General features: G+C 34.6%; 1 protein-coding gene across 1 annotated transcript; it reads right to left on the minus strand.

Moving 5' to 3' along the window:
* Window positions 1-9,113: 9,113 nt before the first annotated feature.
* LOC132612194 (putative late blight resistance protein homolog R1A-10) lies at window positions 9,114-12,103 on the minus strand. Its single transcript, XM_060326516.1, has 4 exons — window positions 11,548-12,103; window positions 11,069-11,327; window positions 10,722-10,973; window positions 9,114-9,639 (listed from the first exon to the last, which is right to left on the minus strand). Exons 1-4 carry the CDS (start codon window positions 12,101-12,103, stop codon window positions 9,114-9,116), a joined length of 1,593 nt encoding a protein of 530 aa, XP_060182499.1.
* Between the last annotated feature and the right edge of the window lie 5,969 nt (window positions 12,104-18,072).

The raw sequence follows: 18,072 nt of genomic DNA on the forward strand, positions 1-18,072 counted from the left end.
CAGTGAAGCAAAGAAATCTGAAAAAATGCCAAGAACAGGCATGCTGATGACTTGCAGCCAATGTGGAGGTAAAAACCACAATAAAAGAGGCTGTCAGAGGGTATGTCCTTCCTACAATTTTCTTGACTTTGCACTACACTATTGAATTTTTATGACTTTGCATTTTACTTGTAGAAGGGAACATGGGCTGCTTTTGCTGCTTCTCAAGCCAGTACTGTTTCTCAAACATTTGATGCTTCTCAAACATTTGCTGCTTCTCAAGCCAGTACTGCCTCTCAAACTAATGATGCCTCTCAAACCTTTGCTGCTTCTCAGACCAATGCTACTTCTCAAACAACTGCTGCTTCAAACAATGTCCCAAGGCCCAGGGGGAGACCAAGAAAAGCACCTGTGGTACCTGAAACTCCTCCAAGACCAAGGGGTAGGCCAAGAAAAGATCCTAATGTGCCTAGTGCTCCTCCAAGACCAAGAGAAAGGCCAAGAAAAGAACCTGCAGTTGCTACTCCAAAGCCTAGAGGAAGGCTAAGAAAAGAACCTGCAGTTGCTACTCTAAAGCCTAGAGGAAGGCCAAGAAAGGTAACAGAAGTTGTTGCTAGTCCTGCCCCCGCTGTTCTCAAAAGAGTTGATTCTGAGGGTCAACCTTCTTACTTGGTATGGGAGTCTTTGTTGCTGAAAGTGGTTATACATCCCTGAATGTAAGTTTAATATTTTCTTTACAATGTCATTGGTATGTGAAGTTGTGAAGTGACTAATTTTCAAATTTGTTTATTGCAGCATGGCATGCCTACTAGTAGAGTGCTGAATTTTGATGGTAAACATCAAGCAAGTCAGCCTATAAGATCTGTTGAAGTCACAAGAGACCTTGGTCACAAAGCACGGCAAGGGATGAGGTACAAAGGCAAACCATGCTACTCAAGAAGCATGCTTGATGAGACTAGAAGGGACAAACTCGACAAGGCCACTAGAAGCAAAGAAAAGAGGCCATGGAAGTGATGACCATTATTTAGATTACAAGAATTAAGTTGTTTTTGGATATTAAACACTTTGTATGAATTCGGCAGTTTGGAAGACTTGAATTAGCAGTTACAGTGACTTAATGCTTTCTGCTTAATTAAAAGTTAGAATGACTTATTAATCATACTTGTTTGTGCTCTGTTAGCTGTGGTACTGTGATTTGGGCAGTGTGTACATTAAGCACTAAAGTTAAATGTGCAGTATGTGTACTGTGCCGTGTGTGTACATATAAATGTGGGCAGATTTCTGTGGCGGCTTGAATTCAGGTACATTGACTGAAAGGAATTCAGTCAGTCTGCATTGGATGATTCAATTCAATTTAATTGAATTCATGTACATTGACTGGTAGTTGGGGAGGCTAATGAGAATTGTAACCATTCAATATCATCAGCCTATAAATAGCCTATTAAGCTGTCCATTTCAACTCATCCCTACACCATTCCTTCTCATTCAAACAATGAATTTAATAGCAAAATGCCTCTAGGTGAAGATGAACTGATTTACTTCGAGAAGAAACTAACCAAATCATACGTTGACAACGATGACTTTGTAAGTGTTATTTTGCAAACTTATTTCAATTGATGTGTTTACTTATTCATAATGCCTCATGTATTTTGTGCAGATCCTACCTTCTAACATACAAGATTTTCTTCCAAACATAACTACACAAGCTGTTGTTTTCTACGAGCAGCGTGAATACAATATGATGTATAAGGTTGGCGCGCATACCCGCCTCTGCCAAGGGTGGAAGGATTTCATTGATGCAAACCTTCTAAAGGAGGGACACGTCTTATGCTTTAATGGTTGTGAACATAATGAGAAAGTAACCTTCTTTGTTAATATATCAAGAGGGAAGTTATCGAAATAGATTAGGTTTCTCCCTATGATGTAAAGTTTATGAATTATCATCAATGATAACTATATCTATGAACTTTATCTTTATCTATGGTTTTTCTTCTCAAGTTGAATGAAGACAACTTTTTTAATTGAACATCCATGACAAGAAACTTCTTCAACTTACATACATAAAGTGAATAACAATCACTTAAACATCCTTCAACACACAAACATGTAATCCTACTATGGCAATCGACATTGGTAATGCTTGTTCAAAAACACCCAATAAAATAACACCAAAGAACAACACCAAAGAAACACAAAAACAAAAACTTGTTAATAGTAATGCATCTACCCCTCTTCTCTTGTTCAAGCTTCACCACTTTTATCTCTTCTTCAAGCTTTGACACTTTCATCTCTTATTCAACCTTTAACACTTTCATCTCTTCATTTGTAGTGATATTCTCATTACCGATAGCCATTTCACTATTGTCATTACCAATATCTCCACCAATGCAAGAAGACTCTCCTTCTTCCATTTCATTTTTCAAACCAACTTCTTCCGCCATTTTCTTCTTCAATTCCACTGTTTGCTCTTCCATTTTCTTCTTCAATTCCACTATTTGCTCTTCCATTTTCTTCTTCAATTCCACTGCTTTCTCTTCCATTTTCTTAATCAATTTGTGAAGAACAAACTTATACCTTTCATTAATAGGATCATCCCTCCATTCAAAGAACTTACATTTCTTAGCCTATAAAATAAATTCAACTCATGTTAGGCACACTGTAATGTATGGCAGAAATAAGGCACGCAATATAAAAAAATATATTTATAATCGTACCCCATAGAATGGGCATGTCCAAAATCTTCTTCCGGGATTATTGGGAGACCAATAAATCTGCATTTTTAATAATACTCCGTGCTGGCATCGCACTTGACGCTTCATCTTTGGATCGTCATTTTGAGTACAAAGATTGTTCAACTCCGATTTGAACTCTTTCATTAAGAACTCTAGAAAAAAAAATGAAAGATATAACATATAAATAAAAGATGAGAATAATAATGAGTTTGGAGAAAATATTACTTACCACTAGAATGCATGTCACAGATTTCAAAAAAAAAAAAAAAATCTTCAAGCTTTGGCAAAAATGGAGTCAAGATTAGAAAATGAAGAAGAAGGAAGAGAAAATAAAGGGGGAGGGGGGTGGGGCGGGTTTTTTCCCGTTATATTTTATACACGTGGCAAAAAATAACAGGTCAAATGCCCCTTCACGCGCTGCTTGGTCGTGTAGTCATGCACAGTGCCAGATCAGCGCTACAAGGTCACTAAAATACTGAAAAATTAAGACTTGGGGGGGGGGGGGTAATATGCCGCCCGCAAAAGATGGGTGCGTCATAATTAATCTGGCTATACGTTGGGGGGTTTTAATGTATTTTCCCAAAATTCTGCAAATAAATCATCAATAATATAAAAGAAGTTATTATAAATATTATTTGAAAAAGGTAAACACAAAAAATGATATTAGTCCTTCCCGACCTCAACTAATATTTGCACTGACTTTTATTTACATATTCATAGAAGGGGAAGGGAAAAAGTGTAAAAGCACTGACAAAAAATGGATAATGTTGCTTCAAGAAAATAGTGTTATGGAATCTCTATCATATCAATTTCAGGCATAATCATCTAAAAGAAACTATTTACGGCAATGTTATTTTCTATGAGAGTTTTTTTTTATATATATATAATTTAGCGAGAAAATACATAACCCCCCCCCCCCCCCCCCCCCAAACGTATAGCCAGATTAATTATGACGCATCCAACCTTTGCGGGTGACCTATTACCCCCCCTAGTCTTAATTTTTCAGTATTTTAGTACCATTTTCGACTAACGTGGCAAAAAACATTATGGCGAGTGAATTGAAAAAAATGAAATGTTGCAACTCAGATGCTTAAAATTGAGAAAGAAGACATTGAAGACACATTCCCTCCCTCTCTTCCACATTTCAATTGTTAAATGCAATTTATTTTTCTCTTTCTTCTTCTTTCTCCTTTTTCTCTTTCTTCTTCTTTCTCCTCAACCACCGCCACCGCCTCCGTCGCCGCCACATCGCCACCTCCTCCTCCGCAGCAACAACAGCAACAACAACGCAGCAGCAGCAACAACAGGAGGTACAAAAAATATTAAAAATGGGTTGAAGAAAATGGTTAAAAATATTTTGGTGTTTGATTTGCCTTCAAATGAATGTGTATGTTAATGGAGAAAAAAAATGGGTTGAATGTGTGTGTGCTAATGGAGGAAGAAAATGGGTTGAAGAAAATGGGTTTTAATGGAGGAAGAAAATGGGTTGAATGTTTCTTGAAAATAAGCTCTTTATGATTGATGATTAAATTGAATGTGTGTGTTAATGGAGGAAAAAAATGAGTTGAATGTGTGTGTTAATGGAGGAAAAAAATGGGTTGAATGTGTGTGTGCTAATGGAGGAAGAAAATGGGTTGAATGTGTGTGTGTTAATGGAGGAAGAAAATGGGTTGAATGTGTGTGTGCTAATGGAGGAAGAAAATGGATTGATGGATTTCTTGAAATGAAGAAGAAGAAGAAGAAGAAGAAGAAGAAGAAGAAGAAGAAAGAACGGTTTAGTGATGAAGAAGAAGAGTTTAGTGATGAAGAAGACAAAATTAATAATTTAATAGTTAATTAGAGGTTAATTAGTGTAAATATAATTAATAAAAGAAAAATCAAATGAAAAAAAAAAAAGAAAAAGTGGCAGTGACGTGGCAGCAACGTGGCACCAATGTGGCGGAGAGTGTGCAACACTCTCCACTGTGCAACTGGGCTTCAATTTTTTTTTTACCACGTCAGTCAGAAAATGGTACTAAAATACTGAAAAATTAAGACTAGAGGGGTAATAGATCGCCCGCAAAGGTTGGGTGCATCATAATTAATCTGGCTATACGTTGGGGTTTTTTTTTTATGTAATTTCCCTAATTTAGCAAGAATCACTACAACATAATAACATAAAGTATAAATATCATTATACCAATAATAAAAATCATAATTTATAAAAAAAATACTTTTAAAATAATAAAAAACAAATTTAACGCCCGGGACTTACGCCCCAAATTTTAGGGTGTACGCCCTATGGATCTACGCCTTTCATTTGCGCCCCGGAGCGTTTTTGGTATGCTCCGCCCCGGGACTCGCCTCGAAAATACCTCTGAAAACACTGTTGACAATAGAGAATAAGAGAGAACTGAAACTTAAATATACATATCCACACACACATGCATGTAATAATAAAATATCAATCATAAAAGTAACATTAGGTTTTGTGATAAATTCATAAAAGGATTATTCTACTTATAATGAACTTAAATAAAAAAAAGTTAAATACCTAAGTAATCTCTTTAAGCACAAATTTTATAAAAAGCTATCGCAATCATTAATAAGAAGATTACAATATCGAACAAATTCTCTAGGACGGATATAATTGATATGATATAGACTACAAAAAATATGTAGAAGAACCACAATGAAAAGGTCGGGGCTTTGTGCCATTTCTTTTTGTGTGGGACGGTATCAGAGAGAAGAGTGAAATGCATTGAGACAGTGAATAAAATTACGAGATTTAGCTACTTCTCACTTGGGAATTGATGCAATGAAACAAATGTCTATTTTTCAAAGGCATAACAGAAAAGTAGCCGGTAAACGTTATTTCTATCTGACCCGTAAGATCCGAACGATCCCCCCCTCCCCCCCCCCCCCCAAAAAAAAAAAAAAAAGAAAAAAAAGAAGAAGAAGAAGAAGAAGATAGTACACGGTTCTCTTTGAAATAGGATGATATATGCAAAAATATAATTACTCAACAGGATCGAATTAGGTTTGTTTCTGTATCTTCTGAAGATCACATAACAATGCAATCCAAGACCCATTCCACAACAAAAAAAAAAAAATTGTACGTTTTCTTTATCTCTACTTCAGCCCAAACTTTCTGTTAATTACAAATCTGTCTACACCAAAAACATTTGTGTACATTTCCTTTATTTCTGCTTCAGCCCCAGAACTTTCTGTTAATTACAAATCTGTTTATCACTTCTTCAACTGCCTCTTGAAGTAAGTTATCACTTCTTCCATTTTTTTCCCACCCTTTAACTTTTCCTAATCACTAAAAAATAAAAATAAAACATTTTTTGTTTTTCTATACTTAACATTTTCTTGCCAAGATATTGCTTACTTCCTTTAGTTATTTTTCTCCATTTATGAACTCAATGCAATAGTTGGTTTAAAAAAAATAAAAAATAGTATTTTTTTATATTACTAGAACAACTTTTTTTTCCCCTTATAGTTCATGATGAAACATTGACAAAACCATTTTCTTTAGAATTTTTTTTCCCTCTGTTTTAAGCAGAAGGAAACTATTCAACTTCAATTCTTGATCCTTTATTTCCCTTTTCTTTTCTTTTTTTTCTTTTTTTTGCAGGTTTTCATGGTTCTATTGCTGTTTAGGCATTGTTTAATCAAGTGTCATTTCAACACTTATTGTGCTATTATTTTTATTACGGGTGAAAATTATTTTCACCCTCAACTTTACTTTAAAAATCAAACTCCCCCCTCAATTATGAACAATAGACATTCTCCCCCCTTTATTCTATGCATTATCTATTTTACCCTTGACATTTTCAATTCTCCATCTATGTAATACCTTTATATCTTATATAAAAAATAAAAAAAAAATTAACCTAGGTAATTATAGGTTTTTATTTAAATTCTTACAATGAGTAGAATAATCCTTTTATGAATTTATCACAAAATCTAATGTTACTTTTATGATTGATACTTTAATATTACATGCATTAAGTATATATTATGTATGTACATGCATGTATATATATTTTATATATATATATATATATATATATATATATATATATATATATATATATATATATATACATGCCTATTACTTGTTATTTTTACATATATATGTATATGTTTCATACATAAATGGAGAATTAAAAATATTAGGGGTAAAATAGATATTACATAGTATAAAGGAGGAGAATGTATATTGTTTCTAGAGGGAAATTTAATTTTTAAAATAAAATTAGGAGTGAAATAATTTTCACTCATAATAATAGCACATTAAGTGTTGAAATGACACTTGATCTATCTCCCCTTCTTCTCTCTCTTTCATTCACAAAACATCTACTTAGGACAATGAGTAGTTTTTCTACTATATAGAAATGTGAGTTTTGGGCAGTTCGTCGTCTGTCCTATGCAAAATTATTAGAAAAACAAAGAGGCAGTGGGTCAGGGGCTATCAGGACACGTGCTGGTACAGTATAACTTTTTTAAGAAAATGAACAAATTACCTCTGCAATTTCCTTTGTACAATTTCTATTACCTTTGGTACAACAGAATAGAGTTGTTCAGTCATTTGCTTGCTTAGGAAGGCTGTTTCATTTGCTTTATTATTTGTACATTGACAATTACAACAAAAGTCTACCCTCTGATAATGTAATCATTACGTGCTCGAGACGTAATGATTTCACGTGGGGCCAACTGGCCAACTATTTTATATCTTCATTGCACTTTTTACGTTGTCTTGCATTTACATTAATAGCTTAGGTGAAGTACTCTGTTTTGCTATTCCCTTATTGTAATGTTAGTGCTTGTGTAGCTTCTACATGTACTCAAAAATAAATACTACACAGTTGTTATATAATTTAAAAAGTATTAATTTTTTTTAACTTTATTTAGATAAGTGTATTTTTATATAATCTAGAAATCGTATTAAATAAATACTATTAAATTAAAAATAATTTCATAAAAACATTTCTTATTTTTTAGGGGTGAGTAAATTTTTTTAAAAAATTTGCCCAAACTAAAAACACCATATAATATGGACGGGAAGGAATATTAACATGATTTATGTAGAATTCCAAGTGCCATTTTTGTGGGGTTTTCTTATGATTAAGTTGTTTAATACGTATTAAGATTTAAGAAAATGATGTTTGTTTACTGATTATAATATTTATATTCTAAAAAATCTTAGATGGGTTTTAAATTAACCTTGAGTAGAATTATTTTTCAATGACTAAATTTTCAATTACAAAAATCAAATAACTAAAATAATTTTGATTAACTGAGATTATTATTCAGTTACATGGCTATTATATTCCATTGTTATGTTTAGATATGAAGTTTATACGACTTTCTACACTTGTGGATATCATTTATGGGTTTGGATGATTAATAGTGTCGCAGGGGCGATGCTCACTCTTAAAAGTTTCAAACTCCATTATATTGTGTCATTATTTTTTTTTATCCATTTGATACTTTAGGGGTGAAATCATTTATTGTTGAAGCCATGATTTTCTCAATTATATATCCTTTCTTAAACATGGCGTATTTTACTATATATGTGGGTTGTGGCTCTTTCGTGGAAAAAAAAGGTAAGTGGAGAATTTTGGTGAGCACTCTTGAAAGAGTTAAGGGGTTGTTTGATTATTGGTTATGAATGGAGTTACTAATATCATGTTTGATAGCGTTTAGTTGTTTTGTATAAAATTTAGCACGCCATACAATGTTGACTTACCATTTTATAATCCCACATAAGTAAAACATGTATAAGTTATGAGTCAATATATATATTATTATATCCAGAGTAGAAGATAGAATAACTCATACATAAATAACTAAACTTTGCATCATTAATCGCAGGATAACTCTAATCAACAACCAAACCAAATGACCCCTAACTGTTTCAATACAAAATTCTGTCAATCTTTATGGTTATGTATACTGATCTCATCTCATTGAAACCTTCATATCATATCTCTACATAGAAGTATCAAAGATAAAATTAAAATTTTATAATTAAAAAATACTATAAATTTAATAGGAAGACCTAAATTGTTGGGCGCGTGCTAGCACACGCCACCGGCATCTAGTTAAAGATAAAGACAGCATCAACTGAACTAAAACAAAATCTGGAAAGGGCAAATGAAAAGAGAAAAGACCGGTGATCCATACCTCTATATAATATCATGGATGCATGATACTAGTCAGCCAGAAACAAAACAATAGCAGCCAAAAAAAAAAAAAGAAGTGATCCATACCTCTATATATCTGAGGTTGAGGAGTCTGTCTTATTATAAGGAAAACTCTTGTATTAGACAATCTAATGGTAGGGATTGAACTCTCAGATCAAGCCAATTAACGGAGGACCTTGCGCATATCATACAAGACAAAGAAACCTAACTAAACAACTTTTTCGCTGAAGATTTGTGATTTCCACTTCCAAATATTGACCTTGAATTCCGAATTTCCCATCTCCTCAATTTGCATTTCCTTAATTTTCAGGGCAGAACTTTCAATTGAGGGACATGATCTTACCTCAATCAGTTGCATTGTACACTTGCTCCCGAAACTTTCAGGAATTTCCTTTAGGTTCCAACAACTTTGCATCAGTACTTGTTGTAGGTTGGGATATGAGTCATCAGATGCAGTCCATTCTGAGAATCCTAGATCCATTAGCTTCAAGACTTTAAGGTTAGGAAAGTCCCCGTCCTTAACGTCCCATTGTCTCCCTTTGAAAGCATGTTGCTCTAATTTCAGAACTTCAAGGTTGGACAATCTGCCAATGGTTGAAATTTTAATCCAGGAGAGCTTAAGATTTACCAAAGTTAATTTCTTGAGGTTTGATGGGTATGTAAAGTCCTCAAAACCATAAGGATCTAACGCTGGCACAAGCTCAGAGACACCAACCTTGAGAGATTTGAGTTGTCTGAGAGAGTCAAAAGCAGGAAAGAAATTTCTATAAAGAGGTTCTATATAATCGACAACTGAGCTTTTCAAGACTGGGTAATCTTTTCATAAATTTCTGGTAATACACTCCAGAATTAATAACCAGATCGGAACATGTTATCAAGTTGTCAAGATCCTCTAATAGTTGCCACGTATATAGACAAGTTAAATGCAGATGTCTCAAGCTTGTCATATCCCAAATGGAATTTGGAATGCAAGCTTTACGATAGATTCCGGTCACTATAAATATCTCTAGCTCCTTTAGGTCGCATATTTGATACGGAATGTAATCAGGATACTGTTAGGTTTTTGGATTTTCCCTTTCTATATGGAATTGGATTAATAAAACCCAATCCAATTTGGATCACGCCAATTTTGCCCAAAATTTCCTCTATATATAGGATCAATTTAGGTCTTATTTTCAGAACACAAGAGTGAATTCATAGCAGCCATATAGAGAGAAAAACGTGAGAGAGAAAGCAGATTTTCGTCCAGAAATTTTCTGTTACAGTAGTCCGCTTTAAGTTACGTTTCTTGATTCGTTAACCGTTGGATCGTGCTGAAATTTGAATTGGCGGTTTTCAACATTTGGTTCTTCGATTTCAACGGTGGAGATCGAATTTTGTGTTCTGTAGCTCCAGTTTTCGAGTACAAACAGTAGCTCATTTTTGGGGGTGATTTCTCAACTTTCTTTGCTAGTTTTGGTGCTATCTTTTATGTATTGTTGCTCCGTGCTTGGCTTTGTTGTTGTAGTCATTTGGAGAACATTTTTGTAATTCTTGTTGATTATAGTGGAGCTTTTGTGGGCCGGAGGTCCCGTGGATGTTTCCTCTTCACCTTGAAGGGGTTTTACCACGTAAATTTGGTGTCTCTTCCATTCGATTTATTTTTTCTTGCTTTGCTATTTTATTGTTGGTATAGCTGCTGCCTGGATTTCCATTTGTGCTAGTGTTTATTGTCTTCTCTTGATTCAAATAGTGTGGGAAGTTTCGACTTGGGTATTTCTTCCGCTGTTACCTCGTCGTGCAATTTGGTTATTGCTTGTTTCTTCCCAACAGATACTGCAGCTCCAAATACTTCAAATGAATCAGATATTGTAATGCATATACAAGTGTCTTACGCAGGTTTACGGAACTCAAATCTAATACTCTCAGGTGCTTCCAGGATCTAGTAAAATCTAAATCAACCAAAGGAGAATTTACACTGGAACTGAATCGTAATGTGGTGATATTTTGACCAGAACTAACTGCACAAGTTGGTTCTACGATATTCAGATGTCCAGACCTCCCTTGGGAAGATGGAAATATAATCACACTGGTTCAAGAAGGAGAATAAGTGTCAAGAGCATTGATTAATCATCATAATAAACAACAATAAGCTAGAAACATCTTTAAATTGATTTCACTTACAACTGATTATGTATCCTCAGCAAAAAGTTTCCACTTTTAGCTTTCATCAGGCTGAATTCGTGTATTAAATCATGAATATGTACGGCTTTGACCTCCCCTAAGGAATTTGTTTTTGCTACCATTACTAGGTTCCTGCTAATTAAATCCATGAAATAATCCATCGCAACCAACTCTAAGCTCTTCGATGTAGTACTGGCTTCAACAAAATTTTCCGCGATCCATAGTCTTATCAGTTTTTTGACTGGAACTTTCTGGTCCTCTAGAAATTAAGCAAACTCGAGAAAGCATTTTTGCAAATGAATGGGTAAGTCCTGGTAACTCGGTTCAACTATATCCATGTAATCTTTCATTTCTGATTTCAAACTTTCAGCTACTTCTTCCCAGTAAATTACTTCCTTGTGATGGTGTTTTGCAAGAAGACCAGCTACCAATACAACTGCGAGGGGTAATCCTCCACACTTTTTTCGCTATTTGCTTACCTATCCCCTCGAGTTCTTGGGGACAATCACCTTCTCTGAATACCTTCTCCTTCAGTAGCATCCAACTTTCTTCTTCTGTGAACAAACAAAGGTGATGAGGACTCGATGAGATCATGGCATATGTGGCAATCGATTCAAGTCTGGTTGTCAAAATAATCCTACTTCCCTTATCATCATCTGGAAAAGGCCTCTTTATATCATCCCATGCCTCAGAACTCCACACGTTATCCACAACAACAAGGTACCTCTTTCTCTTCAGATGTTTGTATAGCTTCTCAGCTAGTTCATCATTACTCATATTTTTGGTACTATCATCAAGCTCAGAAATGTGACCCAATAATTGAAACAGGAGAGCTCTCTTATCATAAGTTTGGGAAGAGCAACACCACAAGCGAATATTGAAGCGATTGTAAATGGCTTCATGATTATACAATTTCTTAGCCAAAGTTGTTTTGCCTAGTCCTGGCATTCCAAAAATTGAGATCAAATCTGATTCCCGAGGTCCTGTCACAAGTTGCTCTATCAGCATTTCAGTCTCTCTTTCAAAACTGACCATCGCTTCCTTTGCTTTGACAAACTTGGTGTTCTCTCTAGTGATGGAGGGAGGAACAATGGTAGGTAGAATGAAAAGTCAAGAATGTGCTGCAATTCTTTTTTGGTTTTTGGTTTTGAAAAGTCTAATTATAAACCTGTTAACCGGTTGAAACCGGCCGTAACCGGAAACCGGTTAGAAAACCAGCCGGTTTCCGGTCAAAAACCCGGAACCGGCCACCGTCACCGGTTAACCGGGTCCGGTTAACTGGGTGGAAATGTGGAAACCGGACCCAGCCGGTTAAAAACGTAAAAGAAGTATTTTATTTTTTTTCTTAAGTATATGTATATTGTAGTATTTCTTAATATATTGTAGGTATATTTGTATATTTATATAAGTTTATAACTAAAGTTTATATATTTACTAACTAACAACATATATATATATATATATATATATATATATATATATATATATATATATATATATATATATTAAGTTATATGTATAAATTAAGTTTATATATTTACTAAGTAAAAACTTTTGAATATTATAAAATTCTAAATTGTTTTTTTTTCTAAGGTTATAATGTTCTATTTTATAACTCAAGGTCAAGTATATATATATTATATAAATATACTTATATATATATACACTATGTTTAAGTTATTTCTAAGTTTATAAGTTAAGTTACTATATAACTTAAGTTTTTTTTTCTAAGTTTATAACTTAAGTATATTTATACTAGATATACCTAAAATATACTAAGAATATACTTATAATTTACTTAAGTTATAAAATAGAAATTTATAAACTTAGAAAAAACTTAACTTATATGCTTAGCTATATATATATATATATATGTGTATATAGCATATAGATACAAATGGTCCAATGGGAGCAAGAATTTCCAGGAACATTTGGAACAGTCCGTTTCGGAGCAGAAGAGTCGTTTTCAAGTAGTGTTCGATCAATTACGTATTATTCAATATTCGATTGATTGGTCTGAGGTTATCGACAAAAAAGATTTGTCTAAGTCACTTCGTCTCTTTTTGTCTAAGCCACTTCGTTTCTTTTTGTCCAAGTCACTTCTTTTTTTGTCTAACTCACTTCCGTGTGTGTGTGTGTGTTTAAGTTATATGTATTATAACTTAAGTTATTTTTCCAAGTATATAACTTTCTATTTTTTAATTTAAGTAGATGTATATTATAACTATATTCTTAGTAAATTTTAGGTGATTCCTAACTTAATATAAGTAAGAATATGAACACAAGTAAATAGAAGAAGGCTCAATGAGCCATATTTTATTCATTAATGGATAACAGTTATTTGCAAGTTGTAGTTTTTTTTAACTTGCAAATAATACATGAGTTGCAAAAAAGTAGTACAAGAATAAAATCAAAAAGTTTGAATCATTTCGCTAATCTCCGCAATATTAAATTCGGTCATTGAGATATCTTCAAGGTCTTCCATTTGGTCTACTCCAACTCCACGGATTCAGTCTCGGAAGCATGAATAATCTTTAAAGTCCTCAACATTTCATCAACAAAGTTTTGCGGGTCTTTATCCGGCTTAGATCCAAAGAACTCCGGGGGATTTAGGGTCATGAAATCACGGGCTCTTGTACTGGCTGAACGATCACTCGGGCCCGCACTTTGTCGTTGTGCCTGGGCGGCAACCAACTGTGTCAATAAATGTATGGCCTCGGTCACTTGTTGACCCGAAGCAACTGGTGGAGGAATCGGAGCCGAGGCTCCTCCTTGCCCCTCTACATTAGGCGAGGCCTCATTCTGTGATTCACCTTCCCCTACATTCGCCGGAGGCTCCCTTTCTGCCCGCTTTTTCATCGTAGCTTTGCCCTTCTGGGCAGCTGTAGCCTTCCCCTTTGGCGGCATTCTGAAATCATAACGCACTCTTTAGAAGAGAATAAAATCCTACACATGGCTCTATCGCACGATCTATGAAAAGAAAGATGGTCATTTTCCTAAATGCCCTGTAGCCTCCTGTTTATTGGCGTGGCGCGCTACACACCATAAACAAGACCCTACTAGACACGGCTCGTAGACACTCCCTAGGACTGAACTGCTCTGATACCACTTTTGTCATGACCCAGCTAGGGGCCGCGACGGGTACCCGGGGTTAACCGCCGAGCACCGCTCCTCTTAATGCTTATTTTACTCGTTAAATACTCTTTTCAGAACTTATAGACGAAATATGCGGGAATCGTACTTTACAAAGAAACATAGTTGCTTATATACATTTGCCATACGGCTATCAAAATAATATATGCATATAGTAATATCTTGTGGAGCCATATAACCCACACTGCGCATCTACGAGCCTCTACTGACATACTATACAATAGACGGAACAAGACTCCGTCATGCCCAAAATGAATGTATATATATATATATATATATATATATATATATATAGGTACACAAAGGAATCATAAGCACCTCCGGACAATGGAGTGCTCTCCACAGCTGACTGCTACTACGGATCTGGATCTAGCTCGCCTCCCTGTCTACCTGTGGGCATGAACACAGCGTCCGAAGAAAAGGACGTCAGTATGAACATTGTATTGAGTATGAGAGGCATAAACATTGAAAAGAAGATATTAGCAATGTAGCGAACATCAATGTGAACATATGGAACTGAATGATAACCATAAGAAGAACGATGCATGCTGTCTTAATCATACTCTTTATCATATCATGTATGCATATCATGCAAGCTGCCCGTCCATATCGGAACGGTGTAATAATCAATAATGTAAGCCCACGTCCAGGCCTCCCGCGTCCGGGGTACCATCTCATGCCGCCCACTAGTGGTGTCTGCCCATGCCCGAGAGGGTCATGGTGTATCCGTATAGCTGCCCGCCGTAGCGGTGACTGTCCGGCCAACTAGGCGCGGTGTAATACAATTATGACATGCTCGTTATAAAATGCTTATCATCATATGCTTTTTCAAAATATGCTTATCTTATCATAGTATATGCATAAGTTCATGATCAACTGTACTCTATCGGGGTGACGTAAGGTCGTGATCCCCCGATCCCATTATGGAGTAATTACTGACATTCTGCCTCACCTCGAAGGGATTAGTACATGAGGTGAGTGTAAGCAATGAAGACATAATCATCAATTTAGCATCATCATATCGTATCTCTTGGCTTATATAGATAGTCATGAATATAGGCTTCTATATCATCGGAGTACAAAACTCATGAAAAAAAAGGGATTCATGCCATTTGGAAGAAAAGACTAGCCTCACATACCTTGGTCGCTTAGCTAAATGTCGTTCACTTGCTCTTCTGCAAATCTCGCGTCGTTACCTTCATAATAGAATTCGAATTATCATTAGTTAATTGGTTATGAGAACGCGTCGTTATTGCTAAAGAAAATTGGGCAGCACTTCCTTGGTTTATACTACTTTTCCCATGTTCTATATCAACTTCCAACATTCACCACAATACCCACAATATCACAACCAACAACCATCATTTACATACCCTCATCACATTCCACCAATTTCTTCCAATTTTCCCATATTTATCCATATAACTTATTATCATGTTTTCGCACCTTTAATACTTATTTCATGGAAAAATCATCATTTCTAGCATATTCATAACCTTAACACTTCAACTTATATGATTCAATTCCATCATCACTCAATAGTGGCACTATTCACCCATTCAAGACCCATATTTCTATGTCTTTCTACAATTCAAGCTTTCTTATTCTTTTAACACTTAAATAACTTGATAAGGTCATGAAACATACCTTGGATGGTGATCGAACAAACCTTGAGTTGAAATACTTCACTCCAACAAAACCCTAGTTCCTCCTTCTAGGAAATTATTGACTCAAATAATCCCTTTTGATGTGTTTTTGCACTAGGTTGTGGTGAATTGATGAAATAAATCTTAGATTTTAACTTGTGTTCTTGGTTTGGAAGGGTGTAGAATATTCTAGAGAGAGAGAGAGGATCGTGTAGTAGAAATGGGAAATGAAAAATGAAACCTTGGATCATTATTTTATAAAACACACTTCAGTCCCGATGCCATTATACGGTTCGTTATACGGTCCGTACAAATTTATACGGTCCGTATAACTGACCGTAAAATGGACTCAGTGATCACCCCTCTCTGTGACCATTTGACGCTCCATTTGACGGGCCGTATAATCGTTATACGGTCCGTATAATTCACCGTAAAACTGATCTTCCCTCAACTTCATTCTGTGACACTTTGACGGTTCGTTTTACGGACCGTCAAACCGTTATACGGTCCGTATAGTACACCGTAAAACTCACCCTTCAGTCAGTCTCTTCTGTGACGCTTTTGCGGTCCGTATAATGGACCGTAAAACACTTTTACGGTCCGTATAATGGACCGTATACTCCCCAGTTCACTGAATCTTATTTTCTTCACTTTGTTTCATCTCCGATCCTTATGGAACCTTCTTAACAATTGTTCAACACCTCGATACCAATCTACGGGACCTTATCACTCGTCTCCAAAACGCCATATACACTATATCCTCGTTAGCCTATTTTGCGCATACTAACGGAAAAATTCCGAGGTGTAACAGTGGGGTATGGGGAGGGTAGAGTGTATGCATACCTTACCTCTACCTCACGGAGGTAGAGAGGTTGTTCCCAAAAGACCCACGGCTCAAGTAATGCATATCAAAGCAGTAAAAAGATAAATCACGACAGTAAAACGGACATAACAAATATTAGAGAAATCATTACATAGCATACACTCATCAACTATATACGCAACAACAACTCTAACCTTCAATATACAATATAATTTTTCAGAGAAATGTTATATATTTTTTTTAAAAGAAAAAAAAAAGAAGGGAAGAGGGGAAATATCAAACAGGTACATAACAAGTGCCTGTTTGGAAGGACACATGGCAATCGGATTTGGGTGTAATTAAGTGTAATTACACAGTTTGACCTGTTTGTTTGGCAATGCAATTACTTGATTACTAGGGAATTGGGTGTATATTGGAGAGGGTAATTACACTCTCCAATTCTCAAGTGGGGATTGAGAATTGAGTGTGATTACAAGGTTACTTTTCCTTTCTTTCCTTTTTTTTTTTTTGACTTTTTAAATTGTTTTTTTTTAATATCTTTTGACATTTTATCACTAATCACAAATAATGCCAATATATTGCAAATTGTATTAACGATGTGATTCCATTGTAAACTTCATTAGCGGTATCTGTGATATATTTCGCATAAGTATAATTTCAGCCACCAAATAGATTTTTGGTATTTTTTCTATCAACAGTAGGCACTATTTTTTCTTCTCATCTTTCAACCGTTACTTCTTGTGATTTCATCTAATTGCTCATTTATTTTTTATTTTCTTTGTTTAGCGTAACGGTGTTATTATTTTAGTTTTTGAAATTACTCCTAATATTAGAAAAAACATAGTCATTAATAAACGTGGGATATAACGATTGAATTATTAAAGTAGAATTTCATTGTTGAAATGAGGTTATAGACTCATGTTTTCCTTTTCTTGAATTATATCTACTTAAGTTATGTTGGAGCTTATTTTATCTTATGTTGGAATTTGATATAAAAGTATTATTTAAAAAATTTTTGAATTGTTTTATAGTTATTTTGTTAATTTGTTATTTCACATTGCATGTTGTTCATTTTTCAGTTAGAATTGATAGATTATTTTTGACCAACATTTGAATAATATTATGAATATTTATAAATATTAATCTTTTTCTCAAACATGCAGTCCTTGATATTCTTAAAAAATGTATGCTTTAGTTTTTATAAATTAATAAGTAAAATATTATTAATTTGAGAAATATATTTCAATTATTTTTAACAATATTATTTACAATATGTTATTGACTAATATATTTTCAAGAAACAATATGTATTTCAAATTAGCATTTATGAAGACACATATTTGTCAAATATTAATTTTATAAGATAGTTAATTTTTTATTTA

The sequence above is a fragment of the Lycium barbarum genome, chromosome 9 (genome assembly GCF_019175385.1).
Source record: "Lycium barbarum isolate Lr01 chromosome 9, ASM1917538v2, whole genome shotgun sequence".
In the NCBI taxonomy this organism is placed as follows: domain Eukaryota; kingdom Viridiplantae; phylum Streptophyta; class Magnoliopsida; order Solanales; family Solanaceae; genus Lycium; species Lycium barbarum.